At 42.9% G+C, this 27663-nt stretch overlaps 1 protein-coding gene across 1 annotated transcript; it reads right to left on the bottom strand.

Annotated features, from left to right (window-relative positions):
* cep350 (centrosomal protein 350) lies at positions 1 to 26972 on the bottom strand. The gene is made up of 37 exons (XM_070909033.1): positions 26894 to 26972; positions 26671 to 26714; positions 26381 to 26489; positions 26137 to 26302; positions 24597 to 25255; positions 24307 to 24420; positions 23746 to 23874; positions 22132 to 22251; positions 20208 to 20950; positions 19945 to 20063; positions 18141 to 19165; positions 17638 to 17779; positions 17171 to 17340; positions 16824 to 17001; positions 14880 to 15064; positions 14426 to 14589; positions 13847 to 13957; positions 13533 to 13673; positions 13228 to 13367; positions 12845 to 12952; positions 12519 to 12742; positions 12069 to 12280; positions 11539 to 11817; positions 11276 to 11425; positions 10910 to 11070; positions 9238 to 9360; positions 7180 to 7424; positions 6818 to 7017; positions 6396 to 6546; positions 5709 to 5869; positions 5478 to 5611; positions 5308 to 5369; positions 3269 to 5205; positions 2260 to 2790; positions 1516 to 1662; positions 1205 to 1327; positions 1 to 593 (listed from the first exon to the last, which is right to left on the bottom strand). The coding sequence occupies exons 1-37, from the start codon at positions 26970 to 26972 to the stop codon at positions 426 to 428; spliced, it is 9654 nt and encodes a 3217-aa protein (XP_070765134.1). The 3' UTR covers positions 1 to 425.
* Between the last annotated feature and the right edge of the window lie 691 nt (positions 26973 to 27663).

Below are 27663 nucleotides of genomic sequence, written 5' to 3'. Positions count from 1 at the left end.
TGGAAATCAACTTAGCAGCATCACTGGACTTTAAATGCTAACAAATGGCACAGTCCATCCTATCAAAACATCGACTCATTCTGCAACTGGCATTTACAAAAGGACCAGTCCAGGAGGTGAGAACTGAGACTAGATGGTGTTAAGGTTTAAGAAAGCTGGATTGCTCAAAGAGGCGTTCTGTGTGTAGAACAAATTATTATAACGACTACAGTTAGCTGAAGCTAATTCAGCAAATTAATGTCATAGAAATAAGTAGGAGTTGTTTAGCTGAGAGGTAATGCTGGGACCCAAGGCATCTGAGGGTTGCTGTTGGCACATCAGCTGGTGGAAGACTGAGCAGCAGTAGGTTGGCTGGAGTTCACTGGGGTGAGGAAAGACTGGGATTGAGCTAGAGGTTGTAGTTTAAAATCTAAGCAGGAAAGCTGTCAGGAGAGGGGGTCTCTTTTGGCCCTCTTGTCATAGATTTGTGTCAGAACGTTTGCAGTGTCCTTCAGCAAAGCATCGAAGATGCTGTCTGCCAGCTGCATCTTGACAAACAGCTCGTCCTCGTCATAGTTGACCCACTGGGCCTCCTCCTCATGGAGTTCCTGAACCTGAGAAACAAACAGGGTCAACTCCTGTCGCACAGTGACTAAAATCAGTTGTTCATATAGCGGTGAGTTAAGTGGAACTTCTATGCAAAAATGACCTTGCAAATCACAATTTCAGGGCTGGGTAACCGTTCTATAATCAGTTCCTGTAACATACTGTTGCTCTTGCATTAGTCTATTTTTCTGCTTTGTTAATTGTTAAGTAGAATCGAATAGGATCTGCAAACTCACTGTGGTATGTATGTGGAACTATATGTAGGCTATACTCCTAATAGATGTTTTAGCCAGATAAATTTCTATCTCATATGAACATTTTATAAAATGCTGTTGCAATCTAGAGGAAATAAACAAATTGGTTCTAATATTATCCAAAAGGAAAAAACCCAAATCAGGTCACACAGGACTTTCAAATTGAAACAGAAGTACAAATGCAATTTGTTTGTATCTAACTGAGCAAAAACTATACAAGCAATACATGATAGTGATCTTGAACAAGTGGGTTACAAACGCCCACTATATAGTAGATGATCCTGGTGACAGAAAAATGTGATCCCTGATGCAGCACTTAAAAATCGTGTATTAAGAAACCCCACACATTTGATTCTGTGACCTACCAGTATGTGATCGACTCTGTCCCGCTTCTTTCTGCCAAATTTGAGCATCTTCTGCCAGTCAGTCTTCTGGCTCTGATCTTTTGTCAGACTGTACATTTTCAGTACTTCTGCTGTGATGAATTCCTGGTAAACACATATACACAAAAAAATACCATATCATGAGTGTACACTGCATTTGAATTTCTGTGACTGTAAAGAACTTTACACAACTATAGCCATAAAATTTGCTGATAACAAAAGTGAATTAACAAAGTCACATTGTGAAGTTATTTTATACTTCCAGTCACTTTGATTGTCTTGCAGTCCTGTACCTGGACTTTTGTGATATCTCCTGGTGTCTTTACTCTATGGAAGGAGGAGGACTTGAGCCGACGTGGTTTGATCCACTGAGGCTGATCAGCGTTGGGGTCCTCAGCATAGATCTCCTGAAGTATCTCCCATGTCAGGTCATACACAGCCTAGGGAATGACAGAGAGTGATAAAATGTGAGTGCTTAATATGTAATATTAAATAAAGCTGAGCTTAAAGCTGCAGCAGATACGTCTCTCAGGCTGAGTAATCCCATGTTAGGTGAACATAAATGAGTGAGATAACATGTCAAAATGTCAGCAATAGTTACTGCTCAACAGCTCTAGTATTTGCATTCAAAGGAAAAAGCATCTGACCAATTGAGGCAAGAGTCCAAGGTCAAAGGCAACGGAAATAGCTGTGTAGTCTTGAAAATGTTTAGATGCTAATCCAAGAGGAATCTGCTGAATAATGGGAACTCGCCTGGCATTTAACCTCAGTGAACTCACTCAGCATAAGTGCTGTCTTCAAGATATAATTATGGAGGCAAAATGCAAGTCCAGCTGCTGTAGGCTTAGTACTACTGAAGCAGGACAGGGGTGTGCCGATTGTCAGCAGCATGGTTGGGGATGAAAAGGAAGTCAAGGATGCTTGTCTTCCTTGTATTGTGGTTTTACAATACACATGCATAACATTTTTCTCTGGGCTATCTGTATGGTTATCTGTGTTATATTGACTTTTGATGTTTTGAAAGTTCTCCTTTTCACCTTTCTGTAGCTGCAGATACAGAGGGCCTCCTGGTCCTGGCTGCTGGCCTCTTTACCCAGATACTTTTGTGAAGGTGTGGGGTTTGACAGATGTGCAAGGGTCAGTGCTCCCTCCTTCCCCAGGCCACAGCTCTCCCAGATCTCCTGAGTGGCAGCATGGACCATCTTCTCCACCTCTGTGGCTGAGTGGGGCACCACCATGGCAGGCTGCTCAGGTAGTTTGGGGGGCATTGGGAGAGGTAGCTCAGGTCTAGGTGGAGTCTTAACCTGCTGTTCCCCACCAGGTGATGAGACCAGCCCCCCCAGGGCTGCTCCAGCTGATGACTCAGACCTCCCCAGCCTCTCCTCTTCCTCTTCTTCTATCTGTTTCTGTTTGAGTCTCTGCTGTTCTCTGCGGGAGCTGAGGCCAAAGTCCTCATCAAACCAGTCCTGATCGTCACCTATCTCATCTAGGAGTTCACGGCTCAGTTCCAACTCCGCTAGTCGCTTGGCGAGCTCCTCTTGACCGCTGGCCCCCAACACTGGACTCTCCTGTTGTGAAAGAAATACAGGAAAAGGTGAATTTCATGCTTGCTTCCAGTTTAAGATTAGAACCTGCCATAAATATGAATATCTAACCGCACCATGGCAGTCCCATTATGAATCATGTTTTTACACTTTTGATCTAATAGTATTCTTACTGATGTTTCAGACACAAAAGGTTTTCAGCAAAGAGCCCAAAATTCAATCAAGTCTGTCAACATAAAGTTGGACTTTGGCTGCACACACACCTAAAACAAGTTCTCCAGGGCAAATCAACAAGTATTGTTTGTCAGTTACTTGATAATGTCATTGCTGGTGTTATACAATGAAAATTCCACAGTTCAATCATGTACAGCACTATCACACTTTAAAGGTTTTTGCTCACTGATGACCTTTTGAGTCCTACGTCTTTCACATTACAAAACACGTGGGGACAAAATATTGTTATTTTTTTCAGGTTACTAAAGAATCATAAATATACACTCACTGGTCGGTTACACAGCTCTGGAGAAGACAGCTCCTCTTTTTCTGCAGGTAGGAAGAAAGGTAGACCATCTTTTTGTTCCACTGAGGAGAACCATTGTTCTTCTTCAACATTTTCACCAAACAGGTCCCTGTTTATCTGGTTGGCAGCTTCTATCTTCTGCTCTTTAGCCTTTTTAATCTCAGCAAACTGCGTCACAGTGTCTTTCACAAAGTTGTTGAGGAGCTTGTCTGTAAATGTGTCCACTAAGTCATTGTCCTTCTGTTCTCCCTCATCATCCCTGATATCTGTGGAAAGATCCGCAGGAGTAAACTGGTGTTGTGTGTCCACGTCTTCTCTCTCAACAAGGGTAGTTATCTCCTTCCGACTCTGCTTCTCTAGGCCCATCTTGTCCATGTCAGAGATGAGGAGGGTGGTTGGTGCATCTTCAAAATTCAAAATGATGTCCATAGTGTTGCCATTAGAAATGGGATGCTTGGATTCGTTGTAATGCGGAAAATTAGGGTGGGATCCGGCCTTCAGTTGGGACTGGCTCTTGTTAACAGACTCATCTGCAACTGTTTTATCTCCAGACCCATAGACCTCACGAGATGTTTGTTCATTTTTCAGATTTCCTTGTTTTTGGGATGTGTTCTCATCTGTTTTACGTTTATCCCCACCTTTATCTGACAGTTCGTCAAAGAATGAGTCCTCATCCTCTGTTGTGTCTGTGTAGATCTCAAACTTGTCTGGCAGGTGTGTGATCTTGTCTGGAGGAGCAAAGATACCGTGGCTCTCATCACACTCAAAGTATACCACCTCATCATAAGTGCCGTTGTTGCTGCCCTCAGACTTATCTAACTCCACACCGGCCCAGAAGCCATTGGCAAAGCTGGTTGGACCTTTGAATCTCAGAGTGCCGGGCTGAACACCGCCGACGAGAACCCGATCTCCAATGTTAAAACTTGGCATTTCATCTATAACAGGAGAGAGAGGGGTCTGCAGAGGAGAGATGGATAGTGAGTGGTTGGAATTAACAATGTCCTCACTTTGTTTGGAGTCTTCTGTCTGGTTATGAAGATCTAGCAGTCTTCCAGATTGGTGGCTAGCTCCACTACCCCCTGAATGGTGACTCAGTTCTTCAGCTATTTCCTCCTCTACCTCATCATCCTGGCTGTCATACGGTGTGGCTCTGCTAGGGTAGTCCTTTCTCAAGCCCTTGATCTCAGTAGGGGAAACTGAGATTTGAGAGGCAGGCTTGTAACTATGGTGCTCCTCCCTGGGTGAAGACTCCACTGAAGACTCAAAGTCATCATGATAGCCATCCGCTATGGGAGAAGACACCTCAACATCCTTTATGGGTGCCTCCCTCTTTGAAGAGAAGGCAACCGAGTCAGGGGAGCAGGAATGGTCACTGGATGAAGGGCTGTAGCTTGGATGCGGTGAGATTTTGAGGTCCACTGCAGCTGAATGTGACTTACTAGAGGCGATGATATTAGATTTTTCATCTTCCTCAGCTTCAGATGTTTCCCTTGTCTTTATTTGTTTATCTTGTTCTAGGCTAACAGATGGAGAATGTTGATGTTCTTCACTCATGGAAGAGGATTGTTTGGATGTAAACAGCTTCTCCAGGGAGTCAAGTCGGTCTTCCTTTTCCAGTTTGAGAAGACATTCAGAACCTTGATCCTCAAACTTGGATCTTACTTCCACCTCCAGCTCTCCCTGAATGTCAGATCTTTGATAAGACACAATGTTCTCATCCCCAGACTCAATCACCTGTGCCTGGGCTTCTTTAGAGGAAGGTCTTATAAGACCCTCTGTGGACAGGTGGCTCCTCTGTCCTGAGGTTGGACACTCTGGGCTGCCATATACTGGGGTTGGAGTGACTGTTGGTGGGTCTTCATCAGATAATTCTTCAGGCACTGAAGTTGATCTACTATGATCTGGTTGAGGAACGGCATCTGTCATAATAGGAATGGGTCACATTATTATTGGAATATCTATGTCAAAACACATTTTTTCAATGAATACTGTATGTAATGTTTATTAGTTATATCACTTACTGTGATCTAATGAAGCATCAATTCGTGTCCTTTCAGAGTCAGAGATTTTGCTGGTTTCAGACCTGAGAAAGAGGTATTTGCTTTTAATTGAACACCTATCTTTTCTTACTCATATTACAGTATAAGATATGTTGGCACCAGAGTGTCATGTTTACAGCCGTTTTTGGTACCTGAGAGCAGGTGGTTTAATACTGGACTGCTGTGCGATTGAGGTGGAATCTTTGGTCTGGGACTTTGTATCAGGTGTTGAGTCTGGCTCCTTGTTCAGTTCTGCCTTAGTTTTCTCGATGAAGTTGTCATAGCTCTGAAAGGAGAACAGGAGAATAACAGTTAAGATATGATGAAATCTGCTTATACAGTAGATGACAAATGCACAAACACACAAACCCACACACATTTACCTCCAGCTGCTTCAGTAGGCTGGCCTCCTGTGCCTTCAGGCGCTCCTTGTGCCTCTTCTTCTGCTCTTTCTTCAGCTGGTAGGCCATAAACTTTCGTTTTCTGAGTTCTTCCTTCAGGGCCTTGATACGGCTCTCTATGTCACTCTGGTCTGAAATGGGTTCTGAAGGCAAATGTAGATGATAAATCACAGTTAGAATGTGAAACCAGTGCCAGACCGCTGATTAGCAAAGGGTAATCCAACTTTGTGCCCACTCGAACTCAAAGTCTTTGGAGATTAGTGTACATTTTCTTTACCAAGAATGTATCAGGTTCATTTTTGTACATGTTCCTTTGGCTTGTACGCAATGAACACACAGTATTAAAAAGGATTAAAGATTTAAACAGTGGCCTGAAGCTACAATACTAGGCCAGCAGAAAAGTCTTGTACGATAACTAAGTGCAAAGGAAAGTGTTTTCTCCTTCAATCACACAGCTAAGCAGGTTAGGTATCAAGGAAGTGCTTGCATAATGTATTCCTGGCAGCATCGCATTATGCCTGACAACACAGTGCCAGCAATATAGCTGCATCATGTCCACCCTTCTCTGCTTTCCCCCTTCTACCTTTTCTGAGAACTACCGGGAACTATTAAACACTCCAAAAATGTTACATATTCAGTGTATGTGTGTTGAGTCACTGGGTAACTCACCGGTCTGCGTGGCCATGGGGTAGTCAGTTGGCTGAGTGCGGGCCTGGTTGGCGGTCCGGGGGGAGGAGCGAAGCTGCATCTTGGTTTTGCTGCTGCCATCTGAAGGAGAGGCAGCCGGGCTGTGGCTGCCTTTGAATGAAGACTGGAGAGACTAAACAGGAGGAGGAGGAGGAGGAGGAGAAGAGACAGGAATATTACTTCAGGATAGAACAACACAGTCAGATGGACTGATAGAGGTATGCCTGGATTAATATTTTACGTGTACAATAGACCAACCAACGAGTTACCCCCTTGCATATCCCTCACACAACATAAAGCTTTGGAGTAGTTATATTTACGCTCAAAATTATCTCAGTTACCATCAAAGAGATGGGACAAAACACTGAATTACAACAAGGAAAGAAAACCACATTTATGCGTACTTGGCAGATAGGTGATTGGGAAGCTGAAGTGAACTCCTGGGTGTAATTCGCAGGGCTGCTGTGGACCGAGGCCAAAGGTGTTTCAGGGATTGATGCAGGTTGTATTGAAGATGGGCTTCCTGGTTGCTGGGACCCCAGTCCCTCTGTATGTATGCTGGATTCAGGTGTCGCTGCAGAACAGTTGCCCTCACTCATATACTCTGCAAACATGTAAAACAGATTAACATGAAGTCATCTTTATTTGTCCAGATTGATTTTGACTGTAGTCCTAAACTGTAAGATATGTCCTATATTTCAATTTGGTTCCATTTTGGTTTTGACTTTAAACCTGGCAAAAACCAGCTATGATCCTGTTGCTTCACCTTTCTCACTGTCAGTTCTGGGCTCTGAGTTCTGATGGTGACTGGGGCTGGGGCTAATGTCTGAGATCTCCCTTTTCTGACTCTCTGCCATGTCTTGAGGTGTTTTTCTGTCCCACACAGCCAGGGCCTCCTTTTCCATCCTATGGACCTCTGCCTCCTCCTGGTCCAGCCGCTGTTTCCACTGCAGCAACTCCTCAGCATGGTGACGCCTCTGCATCAGCTGCTGCTCCCGCTTTGTCAGGAACCTGGGGAAGGGGGTGGTCAGAATGAAGGGAAAAAAGAATGGAGATGAGGAAGAGATTGAAGATGATGATAAGAAGAAAGGTGAGGAAATTGTAAAATGAGGGAAGAGACAAGAAGAAGGTGGGTGTTGAGGGATAAGGTAAGGTGGCAGTGATGAGGGAGAAAAGAGAACAGTACACAGAAATTTAGCATAAGGGAAGTTAAACAACATATCGCAGAAGCAAGCAGACTCAAATCACCTGGGCGTCCAGTTATCACTGCAAACTCACCTCAAACCTCCTGTCCAACAGTCAGAGAAGCAAACACACACATACACACCCAATACATGCTTTACTTTCTTTCCCTGGAATAATCATCCAAATAAAGACGTGTACAAGCACCCATCAAATAAACAAGCATAAAGTGATGACATGTCACTCAGGAGAAAAGAAGAGCAGGAAATTAACAGTGAAGATGTCAGAGTCATGCATCAGACTGAAACCCAAGGGTTGAACGCTGATTGGATGCAGTCACACACACCTCAAACATGTAGCAGTTACAGGAGATAGAAAAAACCTAAGCATAGGCAGTTACATCTGTGTGAGTATATCTTGATTTCGTATGACCTCTTCCATTTACTGTACTCTCCTGACCAATAAGGATAACTAGATGTAAACCCAAGGGTGATGTTGTCTTGCAAAGCCAACAGAATTTGTAATTCTAAAATCCAACTTACACTGGTTCTTACACATATCTCTGCAGATGCCTATCAACATAAAGTGCAGTCAGGGACAGCTGTTGTGTAACGTGGTCTCCCACAGCTATGTGTGCCATTACAGTGCAGTATTATTTAGCCTTGATCAAATTTACAGGCCTTTCCCTTTACCTAATGTAAACTGATGACAGGCCAGATACTGAAGAACCAGACTGGGGGATTCTTTTAGTGCCTTCCCAAACTCTATTATAGCCAACAGCCATCTGTACTTATTATGCCATCCTATGCAACAGTTACCTAATAAAGAGGGCAAGTTAAGATTTACTGGGCTCATTATAGAGATAGACCACTCTATCTCTGGTCTGTTCTCTGAAAAAGTCCTTTACTTCCACGTCATAGTGTGGTTTAATCTCAAAATATTTTGTGTCAGTGACTGGGCTGGAGCTAACCAGCCAGCAGCCACAATATGAAGGACATTGAATAGAGATGCACTGCATCACTCATTCAAGAGGCAAGAAAGAAAGAGGGGAGTCACAAATTAAACACCACGTAAATCAGAGAAATCCCAGCGTTGAGTCTGAGATTCCCATTCAACAAGGAAGGCTCCTATTAAAATAAACATAACCTTTAACCTTCACAAACCTCTAATATTCTCAATGTAACCACTTAGTCTTTTTGTTTTTTATTTGTATTTTTTTTAATCTTTCTACAACCAGTGTGCTTTACTGCTCACAATGATGGCAATAAATTGTACAATTTCCCCCCAGGGATCAATAAAGTATTTCTGATTCTGAAATTCAGACTGACTGACAACGCAAATCTTGAAAACTGGCATAAAAATTTGATTATATTTAAAGTGAAGTTGTCAAAAGGTTAGCTTATTTCAGCGAGGCAGCTTTCCTTGGGCACTCTTCGAGATTTCACTCAAACTTCTTCCCCCACAAATTCCGTCATGGAAAAAAGTCCCAAACAAACCAACATGTCCAATCACTCATCATTCACCTTCCCACCCCTACAAGGTCCCAGTGCCAGTGGATGAACACAAGCATGTTCCATGGGGTGAGGCAGGGCAGGGGCTAGGTGGGGGTGCTGGGGAAGATGTAGAGAGCACTGTACAGTACCTGACCAACTGGTTGTAGATAAAGAGCTGGAATTTAGGGTGGAGGTTGGGAAGACAGACACTGAGGGAGGCCCAGTGGTGGGCCGTGAACACAGAGAAGAAGTAGTGGACAGGAGAACAGTGTCTACAACACACAAGCACGCAACAGACAAAGTCAAAATAGTCACACAAACATGGGTATGGACACAAACAAAACACACACACACAATGTAAGAGGAGGAAAAACATTGAAAACACAAGAAACAGAGAGAAAAGACAAGTAGAGAGAAAGGGAGAGAGAAGAGCGATATGAGCAAATGTGGTTTTACTGCACCCAAGGTGTCAGTCTGTCAGGTTTCTGTTAGAAAATGGTTACTTTTAAATGACTATGTTTTGGGAGAACATGAACATTTAAACTAGCATGTGGGCATCAAGGCTGGGGGGTTGGTTGCGGGTATGATCACTTCCTAACCTGCTTCGGGAGGCGGTTAAGTGATTCATCAGTAAACCTGATTCTTAAACAAATGGCGTGAGGTAACAGTCACAGACTTAGATGAAGTGATTACAACTTTGTTAGTGTGTTATATCAAGCAGAATATATTGTATACATTTGCTTTGGCTATGATCAACAGCAGGACAGCGGTAATGGAGAGACAGAGGGAAGAGAAGAGACAATAGTTCAATAGGATCATTGCAAGCAAGCCAGCCACTAAATGCATGATCAGACGCAAATATGTAACAATTTTATGTCTTTGTTAGGATCCTCTTAATCATTAGGCTATATTTTGCTGTGAACTAAACCTAATTGATTTGATTTTGAACTTCATAATGTATTAAAATTAATAGGAACACAAGCAAAGTTGTGATTTATAGCCAAGTTATAAATCCTAAACCCCAGAACAATTAACCCACTTGTTGGAGTGACCCAGTCACGAGAGGCTCTACAATCACCTGACCAAAGCTTGTTAGCCAAATCTAAAACCTTGGAGGACCTACAGGAACTCCGAGCACAAGTCAACACAAAAAGGAAGTGGGTGTAATAAAAATTATCCTTTTCTGGAAAATAATTATACCTCTGTAATTGAATGTTTCAGTATTAAGATTACATAGTGTTACAATCATTTAAGTTGAATATTGTCTGATATTCTCTTAGTACAGATCCTCCAGCAAAGTACTGTTATAAATTGTACAAATCTGGAGTTAAGGGAGGTATTGTAGCAGAGAATGTGTATTCTTGTCTAGTTCAGAGGGAGGACAACATGGAGCATGCTTATCTTCACATCCACACATACACATATCCACAGCATTTTATACAGCAAAAGCGTGCACTGATTAGGTTAGTTGCTAGTTGAGGTAAAGACCCTATGTATAGAATTAGAAGATTTATGACTTTTGTGACTTGTCATGGTAGAATGAATGAAAAAGAAAAAGACCCCGCAAACAGCACAGCTCACCACTTAATGCAAAGCCCTACTTGAGGCTAAGTGTAAACTGTGCAGTGGTGTTACGCAAAAAAAACAACATCAGTGTCAGTGTTAACAGATCAGCCTCCCTACCGTTTCGGGAAAATATTTTTACAGGCACAAAAGGGACCTCAAGGGAAATGACAGCAGGACACACCAACAGTAAGCGCTGTTAAACACAGATAAGGGAGAAACCTATTCACACATGAAAAATTAAATGAAAGTCTTTACTTCTCATCCATGTGAGAGCGCATCTTCTTGAGCTTCTGCATGATGCTGCTAGTCTCACTTCCAGAGATGGAGAGTGAGGGAGAGGGGCTGCGGATATCCTCAGCATGTCTCATGTTGGGGGAGGCTGCCTCAGATACAGGGGTCTCTGACACAGGAGTCTCCTGGAGGATGGATGAATGGACATGCAGACAGGCCAAGCATTAGTAAAGCCAATAAAAAAAAAGTTTAAAATGAACATGGCAGCATGTTGTTAATAAGTTTTCTTTCTTGATTCCATTAAGATTCAATACTGAAATGAAACCCCTTAAATCTATCAGTTCCTCCGTATAGGCTGTGATGGTGATTAGTGACTGTTGCACTACTTACAGAAGGTGCTTCACCCCCAGCATACTTGAGACGCTCCTTCAGTCTGAGTGTAGAGTTTCTCATCCGCTCAATCTCCTCCTGTTGCATCAGCAACAGCTGCCTTTCCTTCCTGGCTGCTTTGTTGGCCTCCTGAAGTCGCTTGATCTCAGCCTGGGAACATAAGCAGGAAAAAAAGTTGGTTAGTTAGTAAGTAATGTTAACATCACAGTATACCCCAAAGCTCAATTTTCATTTAATGTCATTGTGTTTTCGCCCCCACATACCTGCTCCTGTTGTAGTTTCATCAGAAGGCCCCTCTGCTTCTTTCTGATGGGTGGCATTTTGTCATCCTCTCCTTTGTCCCTCAGTCTCTGTTTCTGGTGCTCTAGCCAGGCAAGCTCAGTTCTGGTCTTCTCTTTGACAGCTTTCTGGCGAAGACGCAGCAGAGAGCTCTGGTGCTGCAGTCTTACCTCTTCGTCCTTCATGTACTGACGCACCATGTCCATGGTGAACTGGGAAAAGCTGTCCTGTCCACCAGAGAAGGCCATGTTTGCATCCTGAGACTGCAGGAGAATAAAAGGTGAAAAGGTTGAGATTATATTGGGATGAGAGAAAAGATCCACAGCAAGAGACAAATTAAAAGGAAAGGAGATTAAAGAAACACAGGAGAAGTAAAGTGAAGAAATAATTTGATGAGAGGACAAAAGGAGGGACTTTTTAGGGGACAAATACAAATACGTACTGTCAGTAATCACACCCACCTTCCATTGTCAACCAGTTGTCCAACATTTGTGTGACTACACTACCCTCTCACCTTTAAGATATTGTGTGCCCCAGAAACCAATGTCGTGTTGTGATTGGCTCCATCATCCTCTGATTCCTCATGGTGGCGGGACTTGTCCTTAGTTCCACGGCGGTGGGCCTCAGATGGCAGCAGAGAGCGGAAGGAGCGCTCTTCTATCTCATCCTCGGTCATGGACTCATCAAACTTGAGAGAGTACTCTGTTGCCACCGACGTACTGTCTCCTGGAGGGCCAAAAATAAGAGAAGCTCACTGTACGCTATAAATTCTCAACTATATCCACTTTCTTGGCAATTTTTAGGTGCCATATGTGTGGCTCTAGTACAGATTAAATGATGGCAGTAAGGTTTTCACATGTTCTCTAACAGAGGTGGTGACAGTTTGGAAAGTTGAATTAATAGGAAAATAGGTGTGTGCACACACAAAAAAGTAACTTTTAAACTAAGAGACGTGCTCTGATACCTTTCTCCTCCACTACAGAGGGGATGCTGTCACTGCAGAGGGAGTCATTTGCTGCTGTAAGAACTTCCTCTATGGAGCTGCTGCTTGCCTCCCTCTGTGTCCTCCCTTCAGCTCCCCCCTTCCTCCATTTCCCCTCTACTGCGTCTTTTTTCGTACGTTCTGTGTGTTCTCTCTGGTCTGAGGAGACTTGGGACGGGCTATGGTGGCTGCTTGAGTCTGCTCCACTGAGGAAAAATGGAAAATGACAGATATAGTGTCTCTTTAGATTTCTCTTCCCCATATCTAATGGAGTGAAATTAGTGCTACATGAGAGGCCTGAATGGTACCTGAGGTTGGGTCTTCTGAAGGATGGAGAGTCAGAGTGACTAAGGCTGTTCAGTGAAGACAGGGGTTTATCTAGCCTGTTCCTTCTGCTTGACACCTCACTTTGGAAGCTGTACGAGAGGATGCAGAAAGGATTTAACAAACATTTAGGACATACTAAATTTATCCCTCAGTGGTAAATGTTTATAATGCTTCAACTGATGACAGAAGGCCTCTTTGTAGGTAGCAATGCATAATCTCCAACAAGTAATATGATTTAGTCCATTCTGAATTCCTGTCATAAATTTAACTCACAACACAAGTGGAGTTTAGAGATGTTAAAAACCATTCACAGCAGTGTAAATGATAAAAACCAGGTCTTTCACAAAAGGTGCTTTTTGCTTACCTGTCAGAGTCAATTTTGTCCTGTCGCTGCTTTGAATAGGAGCTCTGCTGTTCTTCCCGCTCATCCAACATAGAGGAATCAGTATCAACAGGGGGGACAACCAGAGCTCCTGCTATCTGCGACCGTGCCAATTCTGTCATCTGACAGACAAGAACACAACATACAGATCAAATATTTGAGTCTTACACTGGATATTACGTTTTCTTATCATTTCTTTACTCAAACTCGACAATCAATCTGCTTTTGTTACAAAATGAAGACACAGGCTGTTTTCCAGGCAGAGGGGGAAGGCAGTGATGGCTAACCTCCTTGATGTGTCGGGCAGTGTCTGCTGTGTACCGTGCTGCCTCAGCCTGTTGACTCATCATCTTCGTAGTTGCCTCCTGGAGGCCCTCCAAAGTCTCTTTTTGAGTTCCTGCCAAGCTTTCCTGCAGTTGTATGTGAGCCTGAACAAAATCAAGCATGGACATCATACACACATAAGAATAAAAGCACTCATACCTTAGAATTCAAGGAAGCTTACACTAAATATATCATCTACAAATGCACACATATATTGTTGATGAGTTAGTGAACTAATTGATGAACTGTGTATGTGTGTGTGTGTGTGTAGTTGTACCCTGGCCACCCTCTGCCGGTTTTCCTCCAGCTGTAGCTGTGTCTCCAGGGCTTCCCTTTCAGCCTTGATCTTCAGCTCATAGAGGTCACGCTCATGGCGCTGCTGCTTGGCCTGCAGGTGTTCACAGAGCAAGTCAAAACAGTGCATCAATACAGACATTAGTGAGGTAGTACGTCACTGAACTTTATGGAGGCCAAAAAAGCTCTTTAAAGTATTTATCATGTAAATGTTATGCAGCATCAATAATCAATTTAAGTTCCTAATAAGTACAGTTATTGGGAATTACTTAACATTGTGTAATTAACATTTGTATGGTACATTATGTCAAGTACAGACGTTGTAACTTATACCACAATTCTGAATAAAAGCACAGCTTAGAGTGTGTTCTGTCTTACAACCATCAAAATATTAAGCTTTACACAAAATCATCACTGTGTGGCATCAGCATGTAATTAAAATTTATACACAATACAATAATACAACCTCTGATATGTAAACATTTGAGACACAGCAGAGCTCCTTCGTAGTCCTAATCTACACATACTTGTTACTCTCAGCAAAAAAAAAACCCTTCTTCACCTTGAGCATCTGGGCCAACGACACGCTCTCCTGCTGAGCCATAGATACGCCCATCAGCCTCTCCACGTCCCCCAGCTGTCGGACCGACTCCTCGATGGACTCCAAGTAGTGGAGCTCTGCTGCCATACGCTGCTGCAAGACAGCAGGCGAATATTGTAGCTCACCTGAGAGAAAGGAGGGGCAGATACGGTGAGAGAGGTGCACTTTGAGAATAACATGATTCACAAATAAGTCTATGGAGTCCAAAACCAAAAAGTTAAGTTTCGATCTTTGTGACAGTGACTTCAGCTAGACTAGCGAGATGACAAATAGATAGTGAGATAGTGATGACAAAAGGTAAAACTTGGTCCACTCATTTCTTAAACCTCGCAGTGCATACTATCCAATTTTTCCTAATAAAGTGCTGCTTCACATAACATCTGTTGTTTATTATAATAATACAAGTTTTATTTACCTGTGGTCTTGGTCTCTGCTCTACCACTGCGAGCTGTGGTGTTTGGGTTATTTGCCCCCAGAGAACCACTTCTCACAGGCTCGCTGGGTGAGTCTGCTCCTGGAGGAGAACCAGGGTCTGGAGAGCCAGAAAGAGAAGCCTGTTTGGGCCTGGCTGCTTTAGACTTCTTACTGTCATGTCCCAAACTAGAAATATATTTAGAAAACGAAAGAAAGAAAAAAGCTCAGTTAAGTAGTTCATGAAAGACCAAATACTATTGTGAAACCAGAAAACATCTCCTCTGGATACGTTTGTAGCATTCAGATTGAGTATCAGAGGTAAATGTACCACTTCTAAAGATGTTTCTATATGTTCATATATTAAGAAATGAAAGACAACAAATTGCTGGGATGTTAAGAGCTTTGCAGAGTGGGTTGACCATTTTGAACAGAGGAGCAGGCTGACCAAAAGATAAAGAAAGAGGGGGCCCCTGGTCCTGCAAACCCTAGAACTGACTGAGGCAGCATAACCCTGCTGTGAGAGGCCCAGACTATGAATGGATATATTGTGCTGCTCAGAGATGATCAGAGGCCAAGGGCGATGTTTAAAGAGATCAGGATACGCTCTACTTTCCCATTGAGGATATTAGACAGTGGCACCTTTTTCCTCTAAGGATAACAATCAGTCTCAATTAATATATTACAATACAACAATATTACCATGATTTCAATGCTAAACCAGTTAGCTGTCATATGAAGAGAAATAGATATGATTGCAGTCTGCCAAAAGCCTACAGGACTCATTGAGACCTACATACGCTGTCTATAAAGTAATAATTGTTGACTCTTTCTGTCATCGTAATGAACACTAAGTCACCATCAAAGTAAAATGTCAGCCTGCTTTGTAAATGGTGCTATGAAGGACATAATCCTGTCTGAATGTTTTGCCTTTATCGTGTAAGACACACAGGCTCCACAGAGTGGCAGGAATCTGCCACCTGGGCTTTAGAGTACCATTAGATGGCTCAAATGTCACTACTGGGCACTGAGATTAAAAGAACAAAAAAACTCTCTCCTTTCCTTTGGCAGCAGCCCCAAGCTGTGGTGAAGCCGGCTGACCCTCCCAACGACTCTGCAGGCCCCCAAAACAAAATAACCACTGTTTTCTGTCTTGGGTCTAACTGCAGCCTCCTCCTGTTGCTGGGCACTACATGGCTGCTTAAACCCTCAGGCTTTCAATAGAACAGCAAGCTGCAAGACTGTTTAGACTGGCAGCCTCAACTAGTGTAGTTTAGTAATTAGTCATGCCCAGATAAATTAACCTTTGGGTAATTACAGAATATACCAAGTGGAGGTTTCTGAGTAGTTGGAACAGTAGCAACTGAGATGACCCAGTGCTGAAGAGATCCCATTCAGCCCTAAGTGAACATAGACTTTTAAAATCCATTTCAGTTTAGCTTGGAAATGCTTTGGGAAGGAAACAGTGTGGCTTCATGGGCTAATTTCAATATTACTTTAAACAGATGAATCTGTTTCCAGTGAAAACAGAAAAGGTTTCAATTTATCACAAAAGCATTGTGAAATCAAATAAGCACCAGGAAATAAGGAAATACAATGCTGTGACCCTGAAAGAAACATCTATGACCTACCATATCCAGGACAGCACAGAAATATCCCAATGTAAACCAATAGCACCACCACTCTTCCCACAAAACAGTGTTGCACTGAAGGTTACTGAAAACCAGGAAGGAAATACCAGAGACAACTGGATGTGTGGGTAATTACAAACACCGTTCATCCACCTCTCGGATGCCACTGCACAGTCTCTTCAATTTGATATCTTAGAGATACTCTTAACCGAAAAACACTCAGTGGAACCTTGTAAAGTATTTTTTTGACTTTTGCGGCATTTGACTAAACCAAAAGTAACAAACTTTCCCTTTAATGAGTCTGTCTAGATCATTACCTGTGGTGAGAAGTTTCCCCCGAAACGTCATTAGAGTGGACACTCTTGGCCTGGCTGTGGACAGAGCTTTTGTCTGAGTCCCTCTTCCTGGAGTCAGAGGATAAAACCTCTGAGGGAGGCGAACAGGAGCTCCTCTGCTCTTCCACCAGCGTGGCATCACTCTGGTCTGATGCTATGCCTGCGGAGGAATGGAGTAATTATATTGTGCAGCAGAAGGATGTATAACTGCTAAAATACAACATTTGACCATACAGAGACACTTTGCTTCATTTCCTTCTTAATAATAAAAAAATATCTTGAAAATTCAGAGTCATACCACGAAATTATGCAAAAATATCAATCCTCACCTCTTTTTCTGGCAGAGTGCTTGGAGAAAGGTGAGGAGCCAGACGGTGAACCAGAAGAAAGATGTGGTGAGTGAATAGATGAATGAAAGGATGAATGGTGGGAATTGATGCCTCCGGTGCTATTCTCATAAGGAGACCTCCTCATCAGCTCCTCAAAATGACTGTTCACGCTAAAAGAGAGGGGAGAAAGATGTATAATCAAATCACTTTTAAATAAAATTCAGAATCTGTAACACAGCACAAAAAATTAACATGTCTAATTAACATGGAACAAACAGCAGAGTTAATCTGTCTGAGAGGTTTGTACCAGTCACTCCTCACAAGTCTGCAAAGAAAATAATCTATGAGCTCAATAATACAGAGGGGGGATTGCTGTCTGAACGGGCTGCATGAGCTTTCTATTTGTGTGACATGAATGCCATCCAGTGGTCACTTTGAAAACACAACATTCACCATGTTTCTCTTACCTGCGAGAATTGGAGCCTCTTTTTAACTGGCCACTGGCTCCGCTGCTATGTGATGACACAAAGTCATCTTCATAGACTGCTGCGTCTACGGGGCCATTTCCAGAGTGCAAAGAATGGGCAGAGGGAGAGTTCCTCTCACTCACTACAGGACAGGGTGGAGATAGAACAGACAGGAAAGAAATATTTATGATCTTGCCTTAGACTGGCTGTCAGTATGTTATATGTGTTGTTAGCGTGTCCACTACAGTTTTCCATACAAACATTCTTTATATGGTGACATTTTTATTATAAGTTTACCCGTAGATACTAACTAAACACAACATTCTCACCATTTCCTTTTTTTTTTTGCTCTGTTGGCCACAAATACAAAAATTAACATTAAAAGAAGATAAAAATGACCTACTCAACTGTTCATAAATCCACTGACGCTGGTGAAGTTGTCATCTAATATGGAGAACCTGACTCTGACATATTAATAGAAAGACACTCATATGTGAACTAACCTTTGGCTTGGCCATGAAGGTTCTTCGTGAAAATGTTGATAACACTTAGAGGGCTTCCTTTGTTCAGCTCATCCCAGGCTGCTTTGCTGCCGTCATGCTGCGCAAAGGGTGAGCTGAGGGCCGAGCACCTCGCCGCCTCCCTCTGGAACTCTGACAACCGCTGGTAATCCCGTCTTTGACCTGCACAGTAGTCCCTGGCCTCCAGGCGATCTGCTGGTCTAGGTACACAATTGTTGGAGGGGTGAGGAGGGCTTGCCTCATCCTCAGAAAAACTCCCTTCACTCAGAAGAGGACCTTCACTGATGGAACCGGCACTTGAGTCATGGAGATCTGTCTGACTCTTTTCCTCTATCAATCCATACCCTCTCCTTTGTGCCATTTTATCCATTCTCTCTACCTTTTCCAAGCCATTGACTAGCTTCCTCCTTTCATGTGTATAACTGTTGACAATGGGCCCTGTTACATCAGCAGTTGTTTGTGGATTGGTCAAATTGGTGTGTGTGCCCTTTGTTTCTTTCTGTCCCCTGAGGGCGTGCAGATTGCCTGCTCCTGGAAGAGCTGTGCCACTGTATGAACTATGACCTGTGCTTGTCAAAATCCTCTGGATCCTCAACGCCACATCATTATTTTCTGTGGCTGCTGTTTCTACCCAGCATCCATCATCAAGATTAGCTTGAGAGGGCCTAGGAGCCAAAATAGTATCCATGTCCATTGAAGTTGTTGTACCGTAGTTGATCCCCTCCCCAGCAAGCTTCCGTGCCTCACTCTCTATACGGTTGGAGAGGGATGCAGCTGTGGCCTTGAGGGCCTCAATGCGGCGCGATCTGTTAGAAGGTGCTGTGGCTGGCCGCTGGGTGTGAGTGATATCACTAGCTGCCACTGCAGTCTCCAGCCTGAGAAGGTGAGAGAGGAGATTGTCACCAAAAGGGGATAGCCCACTGATGCTGGGTCCAGTCGTGGGTCGAACAGCTGGGCTCAGACGATCAGGCTGAAGCAAAGAGGCAACTCCAACATCCAGATCATTCCTGCAATAGGGAGAACACCAAAGAAAGGAGAAGTTAAATGGACAGAAAAAAGAGACATAAACAGCTTGCTTTGAATGATAAAACTAGACATACGCAAGTGTATTCAACATGCTTGCTACTGAAGAAAGAAAATAAGAGAACCTTCATTGTGAATGTTCACAGACAGGATTTACAGCCATTCTGGGTATTCAGAGTACTGTAAAAACATTTCTTTGACATTTGTGTCTACACTCACCTGCAGAAACACCGGTGTATTGCATCGTAATGTTTCTTACAGCTAGACTTTTTTAATAAATGCATTCACCACCTTGATATATAACTGTGGAACAGAACATAATGAACAGGATGGAAAACTACAAATCAGAATAACTATAATCACTCAATATACACAGACAAAGATGATTATTATATCTGTTTCACAAGTAAAATCATTATACACGCTCATCTTTATTTCCAGTCAATTAGCTGAGATCTTTCATGAATCGAAAATAGAATCAGTGACTGCAAAAGTGCCCTTGAGTATTCTTCTTTAATCCTGTATTAAAATGCAGAGCAATAAGGCGCCTGGGATACTTGCAAGGGGTGTTCATAAAAACAAACTGACTGGGAACAAACAGTTTCTCTGTCTGGTACAGTCAGGTGATTCCCCAGAATTTATCGCCCAAACATTATATACAGAAGATACCAGATTTTGTGTACTCTGCCGAGAGTTGTTTGTTGTTTATATGAGTCAATAAATCTGTGTAGGGGGTTTGTTATTCAGGGAGTTTATGTGTTACCTGGATAACGGAGGAGGTGGCTGATCATTCAAAGACCTGTCACTGCTCGAGGGGCTCTGTGGCGCCTCTAGTCTTTTGTTCTCTTTGTCCGACTCTCCTGAGGGCTGGTACATTGGTCTCTGTGGCAGAACACGTTAACACACGTCAAAAATTCATAAATGTTTTTCTTACATATGTAATAATTTCATTAATTAATTTAGCTGTGTCTCCTTATTTATATATAAAAGCTGTATTGGGTAGAATAATGCTTCATGTGTACCTACCATTTGACTAGAAGGAGCAGCAGGTTGAGTCTGTGCGGCCTCCTCGCCCAGCTGGGCCTCCTCCAGCAGCAGTTTGTTGTAGGTCTCCTGTAGTCGCTTTTGTACAGGGGCCACAGGGGCCTCGCTGGGAAGGGCCACTGTTTTAGCTACTTCTCTTTGCTTCCTGTAGAGCTCCTGCAATCTCTGGTTTCTCCTCTCTGCCTCCTCCCTCAGTGCCCTCTTCTCTTCTGATTGTCGCCTCTTTCTCTCCTCTTGTTGCCTGGAAATGTACTGGCGAACAGTATCTGCATCATAATGTCGCTTTTTGTGCCCTGTGTCAGCCATGTCGGCAGTCTCCGGTCGGTGAGTAGTGGGGCTGGCGCTGCGGCAGCCTCTTGAGGAGCTACCTGTAGCCATATTAGTTCCCCAAACAGAGACTGGAGTCCTTGTTCGTGACCCTGATCCCCCTCTCCCTCTCCTACCACTGCTCCCGCCTCGGGACCTTTGCCGGGCTCTCTCCTCCCTCTCAGCTGTTTTGACCTCCAGTTGAAGGTCATCAAGTATCCCCTGGATGTCTGCTGACAACAGGTCCGTGCTTACACCCACTGGGGCTTTGTCCCGATCAGTAGATGAGGGGGTAGATGTGGTTGTGAAGTGGCTTTTGGATTGTCCCTGAAATCCACTACGAGGCCCGTCTGTGCTGCGAGGGCGAGACCGTGGATTTGATTCTGAGCGTGGGTCTGAACTGGAACGGTGACGGGAAGCTGGTGGACATTTACAGAAAGGCAAAATGTTACAGTTGGTAACTGGTAATCAACTTAATGGAAACAAACATACACACACATTAACATAGTGCATGCTGCTGAGTAGCTCCAATGCTAAAAGTCTTAAGTGGAAACTAGGTTGATGAAACATTGCAAATGTCAAATTTGCTTTCACATGTGTGACCAGTCTTTACATTTTTAACTAGTAGGCTATACAATCCTATAAGACGTATTCCTGTTTATCTATGATCAATATCTGTAATAAATGGGTTCATCACAGCTCGAAAAACACTAGATGCAACAACAACTGACTGCAGCAGATTTAAAAAAACTCCACTAGAGCACAAGATCCAGACAGAGAAAACATAATAAATGAGGCTTGGGGGGAAGGCTTGCCACGGCAACTCTAATCTGGGCCAAATTGAAAATCTAGATTTTACAGTATCTAATCCAGACAGTGTTTTTTCTTTCAGAACATGGCTATAGTGAGCCTCATTGCATCTCCCTGCCCCACTCAGCCACTCCCTAGAGTACATGCCGCCTGCACTGGGGGCAACCTCTGGAAATCAGGCCATTTCTAATTGTGCACCCAACCAGAACAGCCAGTCAATCTCTATTCCTTCCGGTCAGTGGTACCCAGTACAGACGCAGCTAGCAAAGACAGAGGTGGATGCAGATAGTGTGTGAGTATGAGAAAGTGTGAGACAGAGTCTATGGTTGTGTGTTCACAGCGGCAGTCAAAGACTCTTTATTTATTGATATTCTGACTGGCTCTGTTGTCAGTCCTGCTGTCTGACTGTGGGTCCCAGACAAGCAAAACCTCTATAACAAACCAGAGATCATTTGTTTTAAACATCTTCCAAATACATGTAAAAACTCACATGTAATAGCACCCAGTGGAGGAAATCTGTTTAATTCTAAAAGTGAAAGACACATGGCAACATGAGAAATCAGATAAAACTAAAATGAGGACACAAGATGTCTGAAAGAAGGGGCAGGTAGAAACTCAAGTGTAAAACCTCATTTACACTTATTGTCACTTGTGACCCCCTTGTCACTCTTGTCACTTCAAGTCTTGTGTTACATGCGACTGTTATAGGCAAGCTGGGTCCGCTAACATAGTAATATAAGACAGGGGTGTAGTGGCATGTATAGAAGGGTAATAGTTCTCCAGGTCCCACCTGTTCTGCTCAGTCCATCAGCTGGATAGGACTGGTCCTCCTCCCTGGGCAGCTTGGGAACTGGACCAAGTACCATCTTTACCAGCTTTTGGCCCTCTCGCCACGATGCAGGACTTATCACTGCAGAGAAACAGAAAATGAATACCTTAGATGCTGCCAGTGAAGAGCATTGCAATTGAATATAGTTCATGTTGACCGCATGGAACATGACTGCATGTGTTAGCACGTATATGCATACATGCCACCACCGCACAGAGTCACTAGAAAATAAATACACACAGAGAACTGTCTTAAGTGTATTTATGAAGTTACTTAAGTTGCTGTGTGGGAAAGGTGATGCAACATAACAATTTTGTTTTGCAGTTTACCCAAAGTATATTTTCTTTGGCACCCCTAGTAACGCTCCAGTAAATAAATTTGTTTTTATTTCATACAGCTTTCCCTGCCAATTTCTGCTGCTCAATTTTCTGCCACCAGCCACGTACAATGAGTGTGAGTAGGAATACATTTGTGGTGCTCAGAAATTACATTTCAAAAACAGCAATGTCTCTTCACTTGGAATAATCTCAAAAGCACTTTTCACAATGACTGTATTCTACTGAAGAGCAGTTCCTGGTAATGAAGTTGTACATCCACTAACCGAGCAGCTGTTTGTACAGGGTGCATGAGCCAACTGAACCTGGCCACAGATTTCAGAGGCTATTTATAGTGCTGTGCCAGCATGAAACAGAGACCAGCCAGACTTAAGAGACAACACAAAAGTTGGAAGAAGCACAAGTAGACACCAGGCACAGAGTGAATGGGAGCTAGAACACAGGGGAGACATATTGTATTTTACTGGCAGCTTTCAGGATATCCAGATTTCATCTGTTTTGTCCTGTACTGTGTATTTCAACTGTTTTTGCAATGAGACTGAATCATTAATGGGATAATCATGCCTATGCATAATCATATATCTACTAAATGCATTTCCTTGTGTTCACCTCTATATAGGCACAGAGATGAAGATCGCCAGCAATCATGTTTACATGTGGCTATGATTCTTTTATGTGGGTGTCTGTATGCTACTTGCTGGTCATAAACTGCATGTCACACATACTGGACATTTCTTCAGGGATTAAAGTCTTAACACAGTCTCAGAAGCCAGCAATGTCTCTGGTTCATGTACTAGAACACAAACAGGTCTGGTATGGGACAACTGAATAGATGGAAAGAACACACTGAATGCTGTAGCCTGAAACACTGCTTTCTAAGACTAAGACAAGATAACAGCCAAATCATTACTGAACTGATCAGAGAGAGCATGTATGCAGGGTAAAATAACAACAAAACCTATCCAGAAATAAACAAAGGAATAAAGGTAGATAAAAAAATACACATACAGCTGACTTAAAAGGGCACAGACACCAAAGTCACAAAGCCAGTTGAGAAAAACCTTTTCAGCACAAGGATAGTTCAACATCTGAGGCTCTTGGTTTTGGACTGCGTGCACGGACCCACGATAAAATCCTGCCAGACTGTTCCACATGCTTAACTTCATTTTTAATTCTGTCACTAATTAAAAATAAATCAGAGGGTGGGTTTGCCCTCTCACATAAAAGAGGATTATTATACCTGGTTTTGCATTTAGGTCAGAGGAAGGGGCAGCTCTGTGGACCTTCCTGACTGGTTTGGGAGGCCTCCTCTCTTTGGACCTGTCTGCTCTCTGTTCCCTCTGCTGCTGATGCCTGGATCTGGTGCTCTCTGTACACAGAAGGCACATGCAGAGAATAAACCACAAAGCAACACAAAGTGACAAACATTTCTTGATTAAGTTAAAATATGTCAGTTGGCTTAAAAACAAGCCCTGTTCCTGGGGGCAGAAATCTCTGATACTTTAAATCAAGGACTATGAGCATAAATCATGTTTTGTGTTATGTAACACTTGACACACTTCACCCCTCTATGGAAAACAGCCGATACAATATTTGTTTGTGCCTCTGACAGATCAATACAACTCTGTGTTTCCCATATATACAATTTATTTGAGTTGCCCATCCAAATAGATTTTCCCCAATCCAACTGTACACTGTCCTCCTTGCAGATGACGGTCAGAGTTCAGACTGATCATAGAAGAAAATGTTATAAATAAGGAATGATAGCAAGGACAAGTAAATGTTTGTATCCAATGCTTACCAGCAAACTGTCGTGACAGGTCTCTGTATATTTCCCTGCTGAGGTTATGAAACTCCTCCTCCTTCCAAACCTTCCCATCAGGAGTCCGGATCTTTGTCTCAGTGCTGTTGAAACCTGAGAGTAAAAGGATAGAAGATGTGAGCTGTGGCATTCTGTTTCCTACTATATGGCTGAAATCTACATTACCAAAACTTCAAGATATCACTTCACATATCATTATCTCCTTATTGAACAAAAGGCCAAATAAATGAGAAAGTTAAAGTTTGGGATACATCCAACACTGATGGTACCTTTATATATAGGTGCAGGCGGTGCAGCTGCTACTTTCCGTATTTTGGCTGTGGGCATGGTGCTAGTACCAGCATTGTTACTCCCCACAGCTGCCATAACGGGCTGTTCCAGATAACCCAGCAACTTCTCTCTCTCTGCAGCCTCCTCCAGATGTTGTCTCTGCCTGCGAATACGCTCTTTGAGCTTCTCCAGTTTATCATCAGGCTGATGTCGCCTTAGGTTCTCCAACCGCTGGGAAGCTGAACCAGGGCTGGTGGAGGGAGTGCTCTCCCCTCGGCGTATGGACCCCGGGGTTGGAGCCAGACATGGGCTTGACTCTTGGCTATCCATGCCAAGTTGTGCTTTGGGGGTGCTTTCCTCCTCAGCCCCGTCCCTTGCAGTGACTCTTACACCTGTGAGATGTGACTGGTTTCCAGTCCTCAGGGTGACCAGGGCTGGCTGGTCATTGAGGTAGCGGACCTCGGTGCTCTCCAGAGCCGAGGAGTGTGTGCTGTCCAGGTCCCTGTCCGTCTGTTTCTCCCTGGTGTCTCTCTGGTAGACCAGCTGGCTGAGCAGAGGATCTGAGGGAGGCGGAGAGGATGGGTACGAAGACCCGGGCACTGACTGCAGACTGTGGGCCTCCAGCTGAGAGGAGGGATGTGGTGGAGGGGTGGCCTCTCTGGACACAAACCAGATTACATGAGATTAGGAAGGGGATCAAGATTTACTCTTAATTTACCACTGACTGAGTGTACAGAAGCGCACATTTATGGGAGGTCAAAGGGTATAGAAGGACACTCAAGACATCACTTTAGTTCAACAATGAAAAGAAAATCATCACCTTTTACACTGATCCTGCAGTTACAGAGCAACATTATCATTCATTTGAAATACCTGTTAGCAATAAATCGTGTAATTTATATAATTTACAATAAATGTGCAACATATTCACATTTAAAATGCAGTAATTCTGTTACACTGAGTGATAATACTAGAAACAAAACTTACAGTTTTGCGGTATCATTGCAAACACTGGAGCCTTGAGCTACTGAAGTATCTGACAGCTAGTCAGCTACGAGCTATACAGAAGGTGTCAAGAACATATGGAAGTCTTGAAGAGTAAAAAGCGTTGTCATTTAGGTGAAAGAGCTCTCCTGATGTACCAAATTAAAACAGTGAGGTGATGCAATAATTAAAAAGAATCACAGGCCAGGTGGGGAATAAACACCATCTTATTCTGTTGTCACTCTACAGAAAACACACTGACTGACTAGATTGGTATCATTTTAGTGTAATTTAAAATAATAATATTAATAACATTGTTTTGGTATGCATGTTCAATGAAAGCTTTATGCTTTTTGGTATAGTTTTAGTTTTGTTTTTTGTTGAATATTTGGGAAAAGAGAATATTACCTAAGTAATTTGGTCAGTACTCCATAGCACCAACCATAGATATCCAGTCTTGACTCTGACAACATACCCTCCTATCCAAAAATCAATGTTCCTCGAGAAAAGTGGCTATCGATGTTTCATGAATGTGTTTTAGTGCAGTATTTGTACCTGTAGGAGGCCAGCGGTTCCCTGAACTCCACACTGTTGTTTCTGCGGACATTGCTGTCCTGAGTGGTATTTCTCAGTGGGCTGCGTGAGCTGCTCTTTTCTGGACTCTGCTGACTTCGCCCCCTGCGCTTTGAAGACCTTCCATGGTCATCAGCTTGTTGTCCATCTGTGATAGAGAGAGCAATGTTACAATAGAATTTAACTAATCACAATGATATTTGCAAAGTGTTTTGCAATAACTCACCCCTGCAGCGGACTGTCCTGGAGGATTTCTTCTTGGGGGGGTCCATGACAGAGTCCAGGAGAACCCCTGTCCCTGGTGCTGCCTCTAGACGATTTTCTATATGCCGCAACTACAGGGGGAGAATTCACATGTGAGACTCCCTTCGTTATGTGAAGAACAAAGGGAGTCCTCTTCCTCATCATTAGATATTGCAGACTATATTTCGTTACTTTTATGAAATGGCAATTCTATCTAAAAGGCTGAAAAACAAACAAAGTCATTCAGCAGAAAACTGTTCCAGGTGCACTCACAGCAGCTTTGGACTGAGCCAAACTTTTCCATGCAGTTGTCAGCTCTGTAAAGAGAAAGAAAATAAAATTCATTACAACAGGTGATACAGAACCTCTAGCTATGTAAGCCATCCATATGAAACATTTACATTATGGATTTCAGAATTCAAATAAAGTGATTGCAGGAACAATATACCAACTTTGACAAAAAACACTCATAATTGAAGTGCATTTTTTAACACACCTGTGCCAATATTGTGATCTGTGAGCTGCTGAGCAGAGCTTTTAACCTCAGTTCTCCTGCTGCTCCTCATCTCTCCCATTCACCTGGAGACAAGATTAGACACAGACAAATAATGAAAACCAAAACTGAGCTAACGTAAAAGTGAAATATACAAAACCAACACAAAATGTCATTAAAAGTCTACACTGTTGCACTGTATACCATATACACAAAATGGAGACAAAGGCAGTAACATCTCAGTAAACAGGCAGACAAATCCAGAACTGAAATCAAAACAAAGAATAACATACAGGAACAAAACACAACAAGACTCAGACAGAAACAAGTCTTAGAGACAACAGTCTAGACAGCAAGCTGAAATTCATGCCCAGCATGTTAACAAATTAAAATGCATAATATATATGGTGTATAGCCTAATTAATTTCTAGCATAACACATGTAACTATCATGACAGCTTGTTGACAGTAGAATAATATGACCCTGCCATTTAAAACAGGTTCTACAACCGCACATTCCTCAAAACATTTCCGAGAACTGAAGTTTGTCACATGTCAGCCATGTGGTGTTTACTTAAAACACCTGTAAAGCTAGATTACCGGTGTCTGCTCCTATCTAGGTACAACTCTCATAAAGCCAACGACAAAATTATGTTTTGTTCTGATATGGGAATCTTCTTCCTGAGACAATAGTGGGTCAATTTGTTGACAACTTTGCCATTTAAATCAGTTTATTGCACCATTAATTTATAAGCAAGTCTAGCCTGGTTAGTT

This window comes from Enoplosus armatus, chromosome 7 (assembly GCF_043641665.1).
Source record: "Enoplosus armatus isolate fEnoArm2 chromosome 7, fEnoArm2.hap1, whole genome shotgun sequence".
Classification (NCBI taxonomy): domain Eukaryota; kingdom Metazoa; phylum Chordata; class Actinopteri; order Centrarchiformes; family Enoplosidae; genus Enoplosus; species Enoplosus armatus.
This window is presented reverse-complemented; position numbering and strand designations above follow the sequence as displayed.